At 35.2% G+C, this 18,942-nt stretch overlaps 2 protein-coding genes across 3 annotated transcripts in view; one reads left to right on the forward strand and one right to left on the reverse strand.

Moving 5' to 3' along the window:
- Klp3A (kinesin-like protein 3A) overlaps positions 1-18,942 on the forward strand; it is a gene marked incomplete in the record, with an annotated part of 479,268 nt that overhangs the window by 107,096 nt on the left and 353,230 nt on the right.
- Positions 4,176-18,942, reverse strand: part of LOC109032644 (uncharacterized) — a 131,932-nt gene continuing 117,165 nt past the window's right edge. For both annotated transcript variants that reach the window (XM_072301268.1, XM_072301269.1), the window contains exons 3-8: positions 17,722-17,787; positions 16,931-16,996; positions 16,140-16,205; positions 15,348-15,413; positions 14,532-14,714; positions 4,176-9,258 (exon numbers count right to left, since the gene is read on the reverse strand). In XM_072301268.1, coding sequence (XP_072157369.1) covers positions 8,818-9,258; positions 14,532-14,714; positions 15,348-15,413; positions 16,140-16,205; positions 16,931-16,996; positions 17,722-17,787 — 888 coding nt within the window. In that variant the 3' untranslated portion in view covers positions 4,176-8,817. The remainder of the gene's footprint in view (positions 9,259-14,531; positions 14,715-15,347; positions 15,414-16,139; positions 16,206-16,930; positions 16,997-17,721; positions 17,788-18,942) is intronic.

Genomic DNA, 18,942 nt, shown 5'->3' on the forward strand with positions numbered 1-18,942 from the left:
TCCTTTTTGTTTCGTCCCCACTGTTTTGTTTGTTTAATTTAAGTTTAGTTTTGTTTGGTTGATTAAATTGGTTCTACGCGCATAAATTTGGGTCACCTGCCTTTTCTTGTTATTAGTATTAGTTTAAATTTAGTTGAAATTGGTACTGGAGCTTACTCACTGTAAAAGTTTCTGTTTATTCCCTGTTATTTTAACTTCCTAAACAAGAACTTTGAAAATTTGTGTCAAAATTGCACATTGACAGACAGATTTTTATAATTTATATGATGGTTGAATTTATGAGACTGAAAATCAGATTTTGCACTCCATTGCCATTTTATTTACTGGTGGATTTGGCTTCCTCTCGTGGAAACTATTTTATATTTATATTCTCAGAATATTCTTCTCAGGAATATTCTGAGGATATTCTCTGAGTATTCTATTTAGTGCCACGAGAATGTGCACAGAACATTCTGAGAATATTCGATGCATCAGTAGATCATTCTCAGAATATTCTCAGAACATTCCATTTTTCCGGTGGAATATTCCTGGAATAGTTCTAGAATATTCTATTTTTCAATAGAATATTCTTAGAGTATATTCTCAGATTATCTCCTTGCACAGGGGGGTTACACCCTGTCACGGACGCTGCCCGCGCGGAAATCAGAGCTTGTTTGAAAAAATCTGTTTTTTTCAAAAACCTGTGATATCACGAAAATAGGGTGTATACCGTATTCAGTCACATCAAAATCGTGTCTACCTCATGCCCTTGCCGTTTACAAGACACTTGCTGAAAAATTTTTCTTGTGATATTATTTTGACTTAAAGCGTCGTTTTTGCCGACAAAATTTGTTTTTTTTTTAGTCAAATGAGTGCGAATTTAACTTAAAGTCAGTTTTTTTGAGTTAAAGAAACGTTGTTTTGCTATACTGCCGTGCTAAGCAAGAACGCCTTAAATTTATGAAGATTTTCCCGCGTTTTCTTGAACTTCACGCTTTTTAAAATAAAAACTGTTTTACTCGTGCATCTCAAATTTTCAGATTGAGTGCTCGATAGTATTTGAGAGTGAATTCTGTGAAAATATTGTCCCGAAGTAGACAAGTTTTTCTGCTATGATACATTGTTTCCAAAAAGTTTAAAATGGCGTTTACGGCGTTTTTGCGTTGCACGGCCGTATAGTTTTTTAACCCCAAACTTAACGATTACAAAACGACGCTTTTCTAAATACTTATGTTGGGTTGAATCTGCGCGGATTTGACCCCAAAAAAAAATAAATAAATAAAAAAATGTTGACGAGAAACGACGCTTTAAGTCAAAATTATAACTCAGGAAAACATTTTTTCAGTGCCTCTTGTGACATGTTTCGTGGTTCATACCGAGGCAGATTACCGACGCTGTTTGTTTAGTTAGCGACTTTTCTGCAGGAAAAATTCCCACCTAAAAAGCCTATCATAGACTTATTGCATTAAGCAGAACACTGATTATCAAATGAAATTACTATGTTGAGCGTGAGAAATGATGGTTTGAATATTTGGATCCGCAAATGAAAGCCCCTCTGCCTATTCCCTTTTTTTCTAGAAGATTAATCACCTGCGACCTGATGTCTCTCAATTTTGTGAGACTCTTTAGTGGAGAGCTGCACGTTAAGGGATTTTATAGCATGTTTTATTGCATTAGCTCAAGTGTAATACAACTTTGATGTAATTAAACTGTAATACAGATGTGGTATGAGCTTGTTACTTAAACTTGTACGTTGTGAATTACTTGTCTTTCCGTAGTTTTCTCGTCAGAAAAATATACACCTACAGATATCTCCTACTTTTTTATTCTTATTACTTTTTTTCCTAATTAATTTGTTTTCGTCACGTCTCTTAACGTCATTATGGGACACTTACCAGGGGCGGACTGGTAGTCGAAAAGTTAGGAGGCGACCTAGATTTGGGGGCCCCTCCTTAGGGTGGGACTTATTTTTTTAAATCGACAAAACCAAATGTTGCACGGTCTTAAATGGTTCTATGTGATAAAAAAACACGGTAGCCAAGAGGATTTTGAGAAAAAAAAGTTTTAACCCGGCGCGCACAGAGCCTGAACATCGAGATTTTTCCGGTTTTTTTGGCATTTTCGCCGTATATTTTTGATAATTTGCCAGCAACAGATTCGACGCTAGATGTCCAAAAATTGGTACAAACCTAGCACATACCTTGCAGATTAAGGGAAAATTTGTGTTTTTCGAATGTTTTTGTGAATTCGGCCAATTTTTCGCGTGTGAAATTTTTCTGGCACCCTGTTATGACATCAGCGACTCTTTAAAAGTGCCAAGTAAATATACGTTGTTTATACATCTGAAAAGAACGGCAATTTTTCAAAGACCCTTACATTTATAATTGTTGTCGCTAGACGCCCTGAAGTGAGGCGAAATTTTCTAAAATACCTAAATTTATCCATTCCTTTCTTTCAACACTAGCTTCTTACATAGTTTCGGACCTCCGATGTCAGTACAGGGTGTCTGCAAAAATAATTCGGTAAAAAAAATTGACCGCATTCAGGTATATTTGACGTTTCCGATGCGATTGCGGGCACCCGCGCAACGAGGAATGCATACCATAGGAACGATGTAGAATTTTTCATTGCATGAAGATGGAATGATCTTACTTTCAGCAAATTTTTCGACCTCTGTTGCCGTTACAGGGTGTCTATTAAATTTTAATAGCGAAAGACCGGTCAAAATGGAGGTATTTTTCACGGTTTTTGTGTATCTGAAGACACCGTGAGACCAAGAATCAAACATCTATGGACCTTTTGAAATTTGCCCTTTTATACTGGTGGTATGGACTTGCTTTTCCCCAATTTTCGAACTTCCAGTGTCATTACAGGGTGTCTAATAAATTTCGCCATTGAAGAAACGGCCGAATTGAGGTATTTTTGACGTTTTCGAAGTGATTGCGGGCACCGCACAACGAGGAATGTAAGACATAGGAAACAAGTAGATTTTTTTATCCCTTGCGGAGGGTATGAACTTACTTTGCACAAATTCTCGGACCTCCACTGCCACTACAAGGTGTTCCAAAAAATTATCAAAAAACGGCCAACTTGAGGTATTTTTGACGTTTTCGCTGCCATTCCGGGTATCGCAGGACGAAGAATACAAGACGTATGAACCAAGTAAAATTTTTTATTTCATACAGATGATATGAACTTACTTTCCACAAATTTTCGGACCTTCATTGTCATTACAGGGTGTCCAATAAATTTTCGAACGCGAAAAAACGGTCAAAATTGAGCTATTTTTGACAAGTTTTCCACCATTATGGGCATAGCTTGGCAGAAAGTAAAAGACGTAGGAGTTTTCTGACATTTGCCCTTCCATACTGATGGTATGGACTTGCTTTCCACAAATTTTCGGATTTTTACTACCATTATAGGTTGCTCAAAAAGTTCATTATACGTTAAAAAACGGCGAAATTTCGATTTTTAGAGCTGCCGAGCGGAGAGTTTCGGCATTACCAAGCGAACTGAGAGTGACCTAGGAGAAAAACACAAATTTTCCCTTAATCTGCAAGGTATGTGCTAGGTTTGTACCAATTTTTGGACATCTAGCGCCGAATCTGTGTTGCTGGCAAAAATATCAAAAATATACGGCGAAAATGCCAAAAAAACCGGAAAAATCTCGATGTTTAGGCTCTGTGCGCGCCGGGTTAAAATTTTTTTTTCTCAAAATGCGAGAACCACCCCTTATTTAAAATACTAAGAAAATGTTTCTCCTTCCTTCAGAGAGAGACCCGATTCCATATGGCGGTATGTTGTCGCGAGACTGCAAGAGTCGTGATTTTATCGCAATGAAGTTGCGATTCTCCGCGCCCCTTGCATCACGCGAATAGGCAACATCCACGCCATTCGACAAGTTGCGATTTTCTTACTACACGAGTACAACATATTGCAACTCATGCTACTTGGGTAATGCGTAATTTCATACTTTTACGACTTACTCTTACATGGAATCAACTCTTATCACTGGGAGGAGCAGTTGCTAAGACATAATTGACGAAATACTCTGAAATTCACCCTTAAAGTGAAAATCCAAGTATTTGGACAATTACACCTGCTAAAATAGTGTGGGAGAGCTAGGTTAGAAAACTGAATTTGAAAGAAAAGGTAAAACTTAAAAATTAACAAGAAAATAATGGAAGACTAGATAATGCGTTTCAAATGGACAGATTTTAATAATTCAAATTTAAGGTGCTGAAGGCACGGTAAAAGGGACAAATAATAAGAATAAAAAGAAATTACATCACCAAAGATATCAGAATCCAGGGTACAAAACTGGATCATCCTCTGCGGAACACAAATGACAATGCTGCAAAAAGAGGATTAGTAACACACAAAAGAAATCTTTAATTTTCCTTATGGAAATAAAATGGAAAACATTTCAATATTAATTATAGTCTTTCAATAGACTGCAAAATATTGCGTTGAAGACGCTTACATGATAAAGGAGCTTAACAAAGGCTCATTGTCAATTTCAAAGATTATAATTTTAAATAAATTGATAACTGAAAATCTAGAAATGATTTCATAATTTTATGCAATTGGTCTGGTCTTTTTAATTGTAATGATAGTTCAACTGATTGAAAAAAAATTTAGATTAATAAATCTGAACGGATTTGAATACTCTATTTGATACTGACATTTTGTTGATATTATCTGGCTATGTCTTTATCTAACTGTTTATTGGTGAGGTATATAACTGGTAATCTTAATTAAAACATTTTTTAATTCAAGAAAAAAGTCTCGAAGTTTAAGAAGGTTTGGTACCTTACATTTTTTCTTGTTCTGCACATTTTGTTTTCTCTGTTAGGTTTGGATTTCCTTTTTGGTTGGCTTTTCTAATTTTGAGATGATTCAATTTGCAGAAGGCATTTACAAAAAAAAAATAGAATAATAATAAAATATGCAAAGCATATAAAAAACAAAATGCTCCTGCAAGAGAAATAAATTATTAGTAAGGCTCATGGCAAGAGCTGAGGGTTCCCACCGGCCGAGGCATCCGGAGGTTGCCCAGCAAGTTGACTCTTGATCTCTAGCTGGAGAACTGATACTCTAAAGACGAAAAATAGGATGCTCGAGAAGCGAGGCTTTTGATAAGGGCGATAAAGCGCTATTAAAATTAATGACTGAAGTTGCTAGAGATTACAGATTGTAACTTAGATTGTGCTCGGACTGAAAATGATCAAGTTTGTAAAAAGATGGAAAAAATTTGGAAAAATAAAACAGGGATCGTGAACATCACATTTCACCCTTTTTTACGAAGACGTTGCCCCCAACGTCATGACTCTCCTTTGAGAAGATCACAAATATTAAAAATTAAACAGAAAAAGCAAGATGATGGCTGAAGGCCTTAAAAAGAAATGAACATTTTATAAACAATTGGGATAATTGGCGAAACGCAAGAAAAGAAAAAAGAATTAATTACGCATTACCGTAATTTTAGGAAAAACTGAAACAAAGTGAACAGTTTTAACAAGAATACATAGAAAAGTATCCAAAAGATACAAAAGTAAAGTATAAAAATGCATACAAGTGCAAAAGAATAAAATATAGGTGATTCAGATGATGCAGTGCCCAGTGCCTTTTATTGAAATTAATGAATATGAAATTTCATCAAATTTTATCATACTAGTCAAAGGTAAACGCGTACTAGTCCAGAGAGTTACATTAAAAGAAAAATTTCAAAAAAAAAAGTAATACTTTCAACAATATATGTTTAAGCAAAAATTCGTAAAATTGAAAATTTAATGAAAGTAAAGTCAAAAGTGAAGGAAAATCTGTTGTATCACAGCCAGTGAAATCTTTTATACTGAGCTTGCTCAAGAATGAGGCTCAAAGAATGAAGAATAATCACAAAACTGAGTAACAAGAAAAAAAAAATGAAATTGAAAATATATTTGACATAAAAGTCATTGAAATAAAAGAAATAAAACGGAAAAATGATAGAAATTCTGACATGATAGAAATCTTGATATGATTGGTTGAACGAAAAAGGGGTTAGAGTTTGGTTTGTGCTACACAATTATTTTTCTGCACCGTGCGAGTGAAAGTCGAGGCCATAGAGTTTAAAATAATTGGGCGGAGAGCTATTGAAATTAAAGTTTTCACCTATTTTTATAAAACTGTGTGAAGATTATAAATGTATACTTTTGCGCTGTCCGTGAAAAAGGATGCCATAGATTGATACATTTAAATCTGTTTCACGGGATGCATGTCACTATCCCATTCACAATTTTACAAGAACGGTTCAAACATACCGGAGTTTAACAGAAAGTAGAAAGCCACTTTAAATTTTTCTGTAATTTGCCATAGTAATACTTTGCGCTGTTCCTTTAAAATGGATGCTCATGTTTTATTCCTCTGGCAAAAGTTACCAAAACTTTACAACGCATAAAGCGAGGGAACCTAACGAAGGATGTAACTCAGGAAAGGAAATAAACGCAACACCACAGTCTTTATTCTGTGAAGGTACCTTCCAAAGCCAAAGAATTGTACGGGTTCCTCTTTTTTGGGTGAACGACCAGCCCAGAAGCAGGGTTACTGACTTAACAATTCCCTTCAGAGTCATCACAATACGGTCTTATGCAATCATTTGACTGCTGATTCAAAAAGTAGGCATTTAAACTTCTGTAAACCATATAAAATTATTTAAAAAATCAAAATTTTAGCGTTGTGTTATTGTCACAACCCTTGCATAATTAGACAAAAGTAAGGAAATGCAAGTCCACGTAGAGCTAAAATTTAAAGGAAATTACGAAAGAGAAAAAAAAAGTATCGAAATTGAAAAAGGAAAAGTAGCTACTCATCAATGTGAAGTTCTCTTCACCTATGCTCAAAGGCATATCCACGTAGAATTGAAGAATAGTTCAAGAAAAGATAGCAAAAAGTGAAAAAAAGTAAACAAAATTGCCTAAGTTTAAAAGATAGAAGCTAAAAAGGCTTAATTTTGTAAGAAAATTAAATTACATGAACATTTTGCAAGCATAAGTAAATTGTTAAGAAAGAAAATTTTAAAGTTTATTTTCAATAATGAAAACTAATAAATTCAGGTCACCGCGCGCAAGTAACGGCAATCGTCACGTAACACAGGCTCAATCTAAATTTTTATCAAAAAATAATTGCGTTTGATTACTGACCATAGATTTGGATCAATTTTTAAAGTGATGGGTCCAAATTGCATTGCAATAAAAGTAAATTGGACTTTCCTGCTTGAATTAGAGTTTCATAACAAACCGCAATAAAAAAAAATCGTTATTTTATCACTGTAAAATCGAAATTGCGTAAGAACTCTCAAAAATAGTTCAAGCGGAAATTACCGTAATTATGAAGCTGAAACAACAACTTAATTTTAATTACTTGTTTGCAAGATGTTCAGATTTTACTTAAAGATTTCAAATAACTCAAAAACCAAACTGAAATAGGGACTTGAATTTTAACAAGAAAAAATTGAATAAACCAAAATGAAAAAATATTTAGTCTTTTGGCTCAGAAAAAGATATTCTAGTCGAAACCAAGCTTAAGAAAAAGCAAAAGTAGGTTTTCACGACATAGAGCGAGAAAATTGGAAAAAGAAATTCCAAAAATAAATAAGACTTAGAGAAGCCAAGAATAAATTTCAACCGATCATAAAATCAAAATTTCTATATCGAAACAACTCTTTACATGATTGACACAGCTATTTTTATCATTTAATAAGAAATTAAGAAAAGAAAATCAAAATAAAGAAAGAAAAGAAAATTGAAATACTGTTTTGCACTTTTAAGCTCAAAGGCTTCATAAAAATTATTTAAAATAGGATTCAAATATCCATTTATTGACAACGAAAGTCTAACAAAAAAGTAATGCACGCAAGATCAAAAATCTGTTGGCTAGCAATTTTTCATTGGAAAAATATGAAGTTTTTGAAAACAAAATTAGAGCTTAAATAACTTGAAAAATTCATGAGTTTACATTCACACGGAAAATATATGAATTTTTCAAGAAAAAACTGATTCGAAAGATTTAAGAGTAGAAATTTAAACGAGTTAACTGACCAAAACGTAAGACGAACCACGTTTGGCCTTCCAAATACTAGGAAATTAAAGGAAAAACACTTTTTATGTCTATAAAAGTAAGCCAGAGTAGGAAATTTGATCCGCGATGTTCTGATTTTACGCGTATGAACTCAGCACATTGCGTTTTATTCAGAGAAAAGAAAAGTACTATCAAAGTTTTGTAAGTTTCACAGAACTTAAGTAACAAATGTCTCAAAATTATTGAAAAACGACAAATTATGTTACTGAAACTTACATATTCAAAAAAAAATTCACAATAAAAGAAAATTAAGTGCAAAAAGTCAAAGTACAAAAAAACCTAACGTTTTTAACACGGTCCCCCTAGGATTCACGCAAGTCAAATATGCATGTACGTGGGGTCTCTCCAGGGTGGTATAAAACGTAAGAAAGAAATGAAAGATTGGAAATTTCAGTGGAAATTTCAGTGAAATATTTCATGAAATTTCACGAGGCTGTGATATATTTCTAATTTTTCAGAGGCTAGAGTATGCAACCTACAATCAAACATCCAAAAATAGAAGAAAATCACAATATTTACATATTTTGCGAGGCATAAAAAGAAACCAGTATTTTTCAATGTCTTCTATAAATTTTTACACGGAAGTGTTTATGCGGTGATGCTGAGTTTTCAATAAAAATCAATGACAAATATATATAATAATGACAATATATATATATATATATATATACACATACATATATATATATATATGAGAAATAATATTATACATATAAAATATTATACCAAAGTTGCTGTTTCGTTACATGTGAAAGACAGAAGAATTTCTAATGCTCTACTTGCAGAGACATCTTTTTCAATTAGATTTATAGGTTTCTGACCGTTCCCAGAAGCGAATAAGAAATGATGTAACTGCAGAGACAATTCTTTGAAAGCGATAGAAATATAAAATGAGAAATCCTGTGTCGACTGAAAGTCTTCCTTTCTCATGTCAATTTTGTTTTTAATTTTTACCACTTGTGGATGCGCAGAGTTGTTCTCGAAGATCCAGTTCCACAATGCCTCACGACGCCGCCGGGATTCTTCAAAGAATCCTATTTTTCTTCTTTCGCTTTTTGTCAAATTTAAGTTTATTGGTGGAGCATCTGCTCCAAGTTGGACCTCACTCGATTCTATGATAATTCGGGATTTTACGACCCACTGATCGAGCATCAATTTTTCCTGTGAACATTCGAGAAAAAGTAAAACTACTGAAGAGTAATTCCTTGAAAATTCGACAAAAAGAAATGCAAGGGGTTCATTATCAATCGTGGTCCAAGTCAGACATGCATCCGTTCGAGCTCTCTAATCTGTGCAATGAATCTGATGGGTGTTGTGTGGCTGCTTTGCCGCGCACGGAAAAAACGAGCTTAGGATGGGGCCCTAACTAGAGGTAGGGCAGTGAGAGGTATAGCTCACGTCCCTACAGACCTATCGGTTAACGGATATTTCACGTTGAATATTAATCATCTCGTGACGCATCCATCGAGGACCGCAGCACGGAAACGGAGTTAAAGCATTTCATTGCTCCCTCACGACCGCTGGGTAAGAACCCGCAATGAAATTTTAAGTTTTTCTGATACCGTTGATCCATACAAGTGAATTAGAGTCCTCAGATTATTCTGCGACCCACGAACCAACGGATATTTCACGTTGAACATTGATTTCCGGACGTATAGAGTGAGGAACCGTAGGCTTGTGCTGAAGTTTCACCACATACCGTTCGCGAGTGCGGGCTGCCCGCAATGAAATTGTACGTTTTTCTGATTCCCTTGATCTGTAGAAACTAAAACCAGACATCACATCGTTGTGCGATCCACGAACAGGCAGCTATTTCACGATGAATTTTGAACTCTGCATGGTCGGAGCGAGGACCGCAATTTACGAGGGCCACGAAGAAAACCGTGTAAACACATAAGATAGGTATGTGTCATAGACGTGTTTATAACATCAGACATACAACCGGTCAATAGTAAAAGTCATGAATCCATTTATTCAAACAAGCATAAAAACCGAAGAGGGTCCTTGACTGGGTTCCTCCTGGGAGAAGACGCAGAAGGCGCCCAATGAAAGGTTGGAGGGAAGGGATTGAAGCGGAAATGTAAAGATGCTCAATGCCCCAAGATTTGTGGTTTGAAAGAGAGCAGTGGAGGTTAGGAGTCGTAGAGCGCGAGGGAGTGCTGTAAAGCGACTTATATGTATGTATGTATAAAAACTCGTATATACATATGTATAGGATACGCATGTGACTTAGGTAAAAGTTGGATTTTCTCGAAAACGAAAAGTTGTATGAAAATTCGGTCTGTACAGTTTTCCGATCTTCGATAGTGTAAAAGAATCGCATCGGTCTGTGGTGGATTGGAGGAGGAGAATTTTCCGAAAATATTTTCCAGCGTAGGACTTAGAAAATGTTTTAATATCCCGAATCAGACCCTACTCTCCAGTCTCCGATACCAGACCCATACTAGAGGAGACGGTCTTTCGAAGCCGAAAATTTGTACAAGTCCGAAAACCCAAATTTTCTGCACAAGCTGACAACATTGTATTGAAAAATTAACTAATTTCTTGCACCATCTGGCAACACTGTCAAATTCGATGTTGCAAAATTGCACCCATAAATAAATCATTTATTTACGTGCACCGTCCGGCAGCGGTGTTGCATAACCGCCATCTTGAAAACTACACCATTGCATAACCCGCAGATTGAAGGGGCAACATTACATCATTGCATAACCCGCTTATTGAAGGGGCAACATACAATACTTCTTTTTTACAGCGTTGCCGTATTGAACAATACCCGCCATACAACACTGTAATTTAATTCATATTTTTCTGCACAATTTGGCTAAACACTTTTGTGCTAATATTCCCATATTCATACTACTAAATTGAATTTGAAATGCCTTATCTGTCTGTCAAAAACCTAATAAATAGCGAACTTTTGAATTTGTCTAACAGATATGGGGTTGAAATGAAAATATAGTCTCTCCATTAGTCTTCTGACAACAGAATTGCGATCTCAAAATTGGAGAAAAATGACGAGTAGCTGAAAAAAAAGAACCAATTGATGCGATATATTGCATGCCGTTCTGACACAAGATATGGCGTCCATCGAATCACCTTAACTCAATAAAATTCCAAAATTTTGAAAATCATTTCATTCTAATTTTCCAAATATTGCCATATTTTTTAGATATGAATATTCTTCTTTCACAAGATTTGCAGTTTAAGTAGTGAAGAATTGTCAGCTCGACATTATTGTACGAATTTACTCTTTGTAAATATTTTTTTTGCTCTTTCTGGTTTGACTTTTTTACTTACAATATTTAGAATATCTTTGAGTGATAAAGATAACATTTATTTAAATCGATCAAAGTGGTATAGTTATCATACGTACACAAACAATCTTTAGAATATATGATATTGGTGGGAAAGGACTCTATGCACGGACCCCCCAAATTTGCCCGTTTCAAAAGTTAACGAAATTCATACCAGTGATAGAGGGGCACTTCCGGTCTCCAAATCCGGGGTTGGTTTAGTCCCCAGCCCCCCCGAGTGCGACGTTGCCATTTTTTAAAGTTGAAACATGTTAAACCCTATAACTTTTGAGCAATTAAAGATACGCAGGTGCGGTTTGTTTGAGTCGATAGAACATAAAAAGTGCTATCATTTCGTATATAGTTTTTATCCATTGTTGCCAAATTTACCCCAAAATCGACGATTTTTCGATTTTTTCAAGGTGCAAAAATACGGTTAACCTTAAAAAGTCGATATTGGGACACCACGTAGGACAATAAAAAACACGCGTAATTAAAGCCCTTAATGTGAGCTTTCCAACGGTATATCGGTTTTTCCGGGGAAACGATTCTATCGTGAGATACAGGCCTTCAAAGTCCGACTTGGCGTACTTTTTGGAGGTCCCGCGTCATTCGCACCTCAAAAAATTAGTATTGTGAACGCTGGCAGAAAAACGAAACTCACATGTAATGAAAGCTATTTAGGTGAGCTTTTCAACGGTTTATCGGTTTTTCCGGGGAAAAGATTCTATCGCGAGATACAGGCCTTCAAAGTCCGACTTGGCGTACTTTTTGAGGTCCCCCGTCATTCGCACCTCAAAAAATCAGTACTGCGCACGTCCATAGGAAAATGAAAATTACATGTAATGAAAGTCCTTTGTATGGGCTTTTCAACGGTATATCGGTTTTTCCGAGGAAACGATTCTATCGCGAGGTACAGGCCTTTAAAGTCCGACTTGGCGTACTTTTTTAGGTCCCCCGTCATTCGTACCTCAAAAAATCAGTACTGCGCACGTCCATAGGAAAATGAAAATTACACGTCATGAAAGCCCTTTGTATGGGCTTTCCAACGGTATATTGGTTTTTCCGGGGAAAAATTTGTGTCGCGAGATGCATGCCTTGAATGTTCGTTGTAGCGGTTCAGGTCCTATTGAATATAACATGAAACAGGGGAGTTCTTATCAAAGTAGGCTGCCGTTCATGCAGCGGCGAGCAGGGAGAGAAAGATGCAGATATGCAGAGAGAGATGCAGATATAGAGACGAACCTGACACATACTGCCAACTGTTTATTACCAAATATTAAACATAAAACTTCAATGGAATCTCAGAGACAACGGATCCATTTCTATGTATCATGTCTCCCCTATATAACACAATCCCTGAGATTGCGACTTTTTTCTTGCACCCTTTATGCGTTCTGAGTGTTTTCATTCACGTTCAGTGTTTGACACCATCGATTTTTCCGAGGCAGGGAATCGATAAACAAGATCGAAAAATTGTCTATTTAGTTACCTGTTTCATGTCTTATTTAATATGACCTGGGACTTGCACCATCACGATGGGCGAAGAAACAAGCCGCGCAGGGTACCTAAAAACCCCGCTACAGTGAACATTGAATGCATGTATCTCGCGACAAAACTGTTTTCCCGGAAAAGCCAATATACCGTTGGAAAGCCCATACAAAGGGCTTTCATGACATGTAATTTTCTTTTTCCTATGGACGTGCGCAGTACTGATTTTTTGAGGTACGAATGACGGGGGACCTCAAAAAGTACGCCAAGTCGGACTTTAAAGGCCTGTACCTCACGATAGAATCGTTTCCTCGGAAAAACCGATATACCGTTGGAAAGCCCATACAAAGGACTTTCATTACATGTAATTTTCATTTTCCTATGGACGTGCGCAGTACTGATTTTTTGAGGTGCGAATGACGGGGGACCTCAAAAAGTACGCCAAGTCGGACTTTGAAGGCCTGTATCTCGCGATAGAATCGTTTCCCCGGAAAAACCGATAAACCGTTGAAAAGCTCACCTAAATAGCTTTCATTACATGTGAGTTTCGTTTTTCTGCCAGCGTTCACAATACTAATTTTTTGAGGTGCGAATGACGCGGGACCTCCAAAAAGTACGCCAAGTCGGACTTTGAAGGCCTGTATCTCACGATAGAATCGTTTCCCCGGAAAAACCGATACACCGTTGGAAAGCTCACATTAAGGGCTTTAATTACGCGTGTTTTTTATTTTCCTACGTGGTGTCCCAATATCGACTTTTTAAGGTTAACCGTATTTTTGCACCTTGAAAAAATCGAAAAATCGTCGATTTTGGGGTAAATTTGGCAACAATGGATAAAAACTATATACGAAATGATAGCTCTTTTTATGTTCTATCGACTCAAACAAACCGCACCTGCGTATCTTTAATTGCTCAAAAGTTATAGGGTTTAACATGTTTCAACTTTAAAAAATGGCAACGTCGCACTCGGGGGGGCTGGGGACTAAACCAACCCCGGATTTGGAGACCGGAAGTGCCCCTCTATCACTGGTATGAATTTCGTTAACTTTTGAAACGGGCAAATTTGGGGGGTCCGTGCATAGAGTCCTTTCAAATTTATAAAATTAGCACAAATATCTAGGTCAAACATATTCATCATATGTGACTCGTCGTAAGGTGTAATTTCGGGTCAAATTTTGAAAATTCAGAAATCCGAGATGCCGGACATGGCCTAAAATGCTATCTCGGCCCCTGTCCAGCCGATCTTGATGAAACTTGATAGCAGGGGGAATTATCGGACGGGAAACTCGAATTTCGGGTCAAACTTTAAAAAAATTGCTTTAAAATTGAATTTGAAATGCCTTACCTGTCTGTCAAAAACCTAATAAATAGCGAACTTTTGAAAACTTTGTCTAACGGATATGGGGTTGAAATGAAAATAAATCTACCAGAAAAGCAGTTATGCATTCGTGGCCTCATAAGCCTGTGAACCTAATAATTATTTACATAAAAAATTACCGTGAGTTTATAGTATCTAATTTTTCTAAACAAACCAATTTTGAACTTTCAAAAGTGATTATTGCTAGTAAAATTTTCCTTTCTATTCTCTCTTTTACACAATTTAATAGTCTGTCAAAAACTCAAAATACATAAAAAATTACGACTTACAAGTCTTGCAGAAAGTTTCCCATTTTCCCTATGAGCTTGTTTGATTTGAATCTTCTCTGCCTTCAATGCGTTGAATATAGCTTCTTCACGCAAAACCTCATCCTTAATATTATTTATCCAGCTGGCCTGACCATGAGCTATTTGTTCAATTGTTTTATCTTCAACCTCATCATTGTTGGTTCTCTATATTGACAAAATTGAAGCACAATTGTAGTTATTTTGGTTGAAAGAAACGCAGTTGCATTTTTTATTAATATTAAGTTAATGTCCTGGTCACCTTTAGGGTTTTCAAAATTCAAACATGCAGCGAAATTTGAAATCACTTTGAATTGCATCAAGGACAGGTTTCATTGGATTATAAATCTCTTCATCTGCAATTTCATTTCAGGTTTGACTGGATTTTAAGGCACTCAAGGTTAAATACAGCTGAAAGCTTGAAATAAGATAATATGCACCAGTGGTCGGTTGGCAACTGCAGCAGCGAAAAATTTACTGAAATCACTACTTTTAAGATGCCACGCCCCTAGTGTCTTAAAACTTACAATGCGTTTGACTCAAAAATCCTTTCATTGGCGGGCCATTTTTCCTCTCGTAATTGATGCGGAACTCCAAAAACGGATCACTTATCGGAAGGTCAGACTTTCAATAAATAATAAACATTGAAACTCTACAACTAACGAAATCCGTACATCAGAGTGTTGCATTTTCGGCAATTTTGTGATAAAAGTTGTTTTTGTATTGGAATTATCTCTTGCTTTATTGAACCCAAATATTCTATGAAAACGAAAAATTATCATTTATTTCATTCGTACTCACCGTTTTCTTTATTTCGGGTGGTTTCTTGGATGGTTCCTTCTCTAGCACCAAGGGCATGAGGTGAACCTTCAAAACACATCAAAATGCATCTTTTTAATTATTAATTTTAAAAAATAACGTCAAAAAAGGACTGTACAAAAATAACACTTTAAAGAACTATAAAACATTGATTAAAATAGCTAACAAATAACCGTTTTTATCGCAATAAAAAATTGATTAAAAGTTTTTTTTCTTAAAAAAAACCAATTAAACTGATTCCTAGTTTCAGGTAGAATAAAGATATTTTAGATCAGTCAATGAAACTGTGTAAATTATTTTAACTATCCTCTATGAAGTAGCATATAGTTTTATAGTAATACTTTTTAGTAATTATAGTTAATCAAAAGTTCAATTTTAATCCTTTTGTGGTACAGGGTTTTTAAATTATGCACCAGTGGTCGGTTGGCAACTGCAGCAGCGAAAAATTTACTGAAATCACTACTTTTAAGATGCCACGCCCCTAGTGTCTTAAAACTTACAATGCGTTTGACTCAAAAATCCTTTCATTGGCGGGCCATTTTTCCTCTCGTAATTGATGCGGAACTCCTAAAACGGATCACTTATCGGAAGGTCAGACTTTCAATAAATAATAAACATTGAAACTCTACAACTAACGAAATCCGTACATCAGAGTGTTGCATTTTCGGCAATTTTGTGATAAAAGTTGTTTTTGTATTGGAATTATCTCTTGCTTTATTGAACCCAAATATTCTATGAAAACGAAAAATTATCATATATTTCATTCATACTCACCGTTTTCTTTATTTCGGGTGGTCTCTTGGATGGTTCCTTCTCTAGCACCAAGGGCATGAGGTGAACCTTTAAAACACATCAAAATACATCTTTTAATTATTAATTTTAAAAAATAACGTCAAAAAAGGACTGTACAAAAATAACACTTTAAAGAACTATAAAACATTGATTAAAATAGCTAACAAATAACCGTTTTTATCGCAATAAAAAATTGTTTAAAAGTTTTTTTTCTGAAAAAAAACCAATTAAACTGATTCCTAGTTTCAGGTAGAATAAAGATATTTTAGATCAGTCAATGAAACTGTGTAAATTATTTTAACTATCCTCTATGAAGTGGCATATAGTTTTATAGTAATACTTTTTAGTAATTATAGTTAATCAAAAGTTCAATTTTAATCCTTTTGTGGAACAGGGTTTTTAAATTATGCACCAGTGGTCGGTTGGCAACTGCAGCAGCGAAAAATTTACTGAAATCACTACTTTTAAGATGCCACGCCCCTAGTGTATTAAAACTTACAATGCGTTTAACTCAAAAATCCTTTCATTGGCGGGCCATTTTTCCTCTCGAAATCGATGCGGAACTCCTAAAACGGATCACTTATCGGAAGGCCAGACTTTCAATAAACAATAAACATTGAAACTCTACAACTAAAGAAATCCGTACATCAGAGTGTAGCATTTTCGGCACTTTTGTGATAAAAGTTGTTTTTGTATTGGAATTATCTCTTGCTTTATTGAACCCAAATATTCTATGAAAACGAAAAATTATCATGTATTTCATTCTTACTCACCGTTTTCTTTATTTCGGGTGGTTTCTTGGATGGTTCCTTCTCTAGCACCAAGGGCATGAGGTGAACCTTTAAAACACATCAAAATACATCTTTAAATTATTAATTTTAAAAAATAACGTCAAAAAAGGACTGTACAAAAATAACACTTTAAAGAACTATAAAACATTGATTAAAATAGCTAACAAATAACCGTTTTTATCGCAATAAAAAATTGTTTAAAAGTTTTTTTTCTTAAAAAAAACCAATTAAACTGATTCCTAGTTTCAGGTAGAATAAAGATATTTTAGATCAGTCAATGAAACTGTGTAAATTATTTTAACTATCCTCTATGAAGTAGCATATAGTTTTATAGTAATACTTTTTAGTAATTATAGTTAATCAAAAGTTCAATTTTAATCCTTTTGTGGTACAGGGTTTTTAAATTATGCACCAGTGGTCGGTTGGCAACTGCAGCAGCGAAAAATTTACTGAAATCACTACTTTTAAGATGCCACGCCCCTAGTGTCTTAAAACTTACAATGCGTTTGACTCAAAAATCCTTTCATTGGCGGGCCATTTTTCCTCTCGTAATTGATGCGGAACTCCTAAAACGGATCACTTATCGGAAGGTCAGACTTTCAATAAATAATAAACATTGAAACTCTACAACTAACGAAATCCGTACATCAGAGTGTTGCATTTTCGGCAATTTTGTGATAAAAGTTGTTTTTGTATTGGAATTATCTCTTGCTTTATTGAACCCAAATATTCTATGAAAACGAAAAATTATCATTTATTTCATTCGTACTCACCGTTTTCTTTATTTCGGGTGGTTTCTTGGATGGTTCCTTCTCTAGCACCAAGGGCATGAGGTGAACCTTCAAAACACATCAAAATGCATCTTTTTAATTATTAATTTTAAAAAATAACGTCAAAAAAGGAATGTACAAAAATAACACTTTAAAGAACTATAAAACATTGATTAAAATAGCTAACAAATAACCGTTTTTATCGCAATAAAAAATTGTTTAAAAGTTTTTTTTCTGAAAAAAAACCAATTAAACTGATTCCTAGTTTCAGGTAGAATAAAGATATTTTAGATCAGTCAATGAAACTGTGTAAATTATTTTAACTATCCTCTATGAAGTAGCATATAGTTTTATAGTAATACTTTTTAGTAATTATAGTTAATCAAAAGTTCAATTTTAATCCTTTTGTGGAACAGGGTTTTTAAATTGGAAAAAAGGAAGTCTAAAGAAATTCAATTAAAGAATAATTTTACCTTTTCACTTTGATTATCAGTAATATCATTATCATCATTAATATAAACTTCGAAGGATTCAGACTTTCAGCGATTCTACCTTTTTCTATTTCACTCGAGAGGTTGCCAGATTGTGCGATAAATGTGAATATTTTACACGGATTTGAATCGGGAAAAGTGTTAAAAAAACAACTTATCTGGCAACAGTATAGAGTCCGGGAGGGACGAGAGGCTGCCTTCCTGGGAAAACCCATGATTTAGCCGGAAATGTCATTAAAACAATTGATTCCGTTTGAAGCATCAATTGTATACTAGGGGAAAGCGATTTTACAATAATAATTGTAAATGGACACAGATGCTACAGAGAGAGAAAAAGGGAAGGAAAAGGAAATGAAATGAGGATATGATTAATGAGGATACTATTATGCAATCAGAGAGCCTAAAACAAAAACATCAGAGAAATTTATATGCGATGGAAGTATAAAAAAAAAAAAAAAAACACGAGTGGGCTCATTGCGATTCGGAACTCGAACTATACTATCGTTGAGCAGTTTTTAGACCCCTACGCCGCCGATAATCTTCTTAAGAGGTAAAGACGAACTTTTGCTACTTCAGCAAGTCAAATCGCGGAAGGAGATCCATGGATTGTCTTTTTCCACTACCCGATGGGATGACGTTCCAGTCAAATGCGCTTTTGAAGAGATGATCGATCCCCATCATCGCTTCACCTCCACACATCTATTCATGTGTAAATGGTGGCACGCTCCGGCAA

This window comes from Bemisia tabaci, chromosome 6 (assembly GCF_918797505.1).
Source record: "Bemisia tabaci chromosome 6, PGI_BMITA_v3".
Taxonomy (NCBI): domain Eukaryota; kingdom Metazoa; phylum Arthropoda; class Insecta; order Hemiptera; family Aleyrodidae; genus Bemisia; species Bemisia tabaci.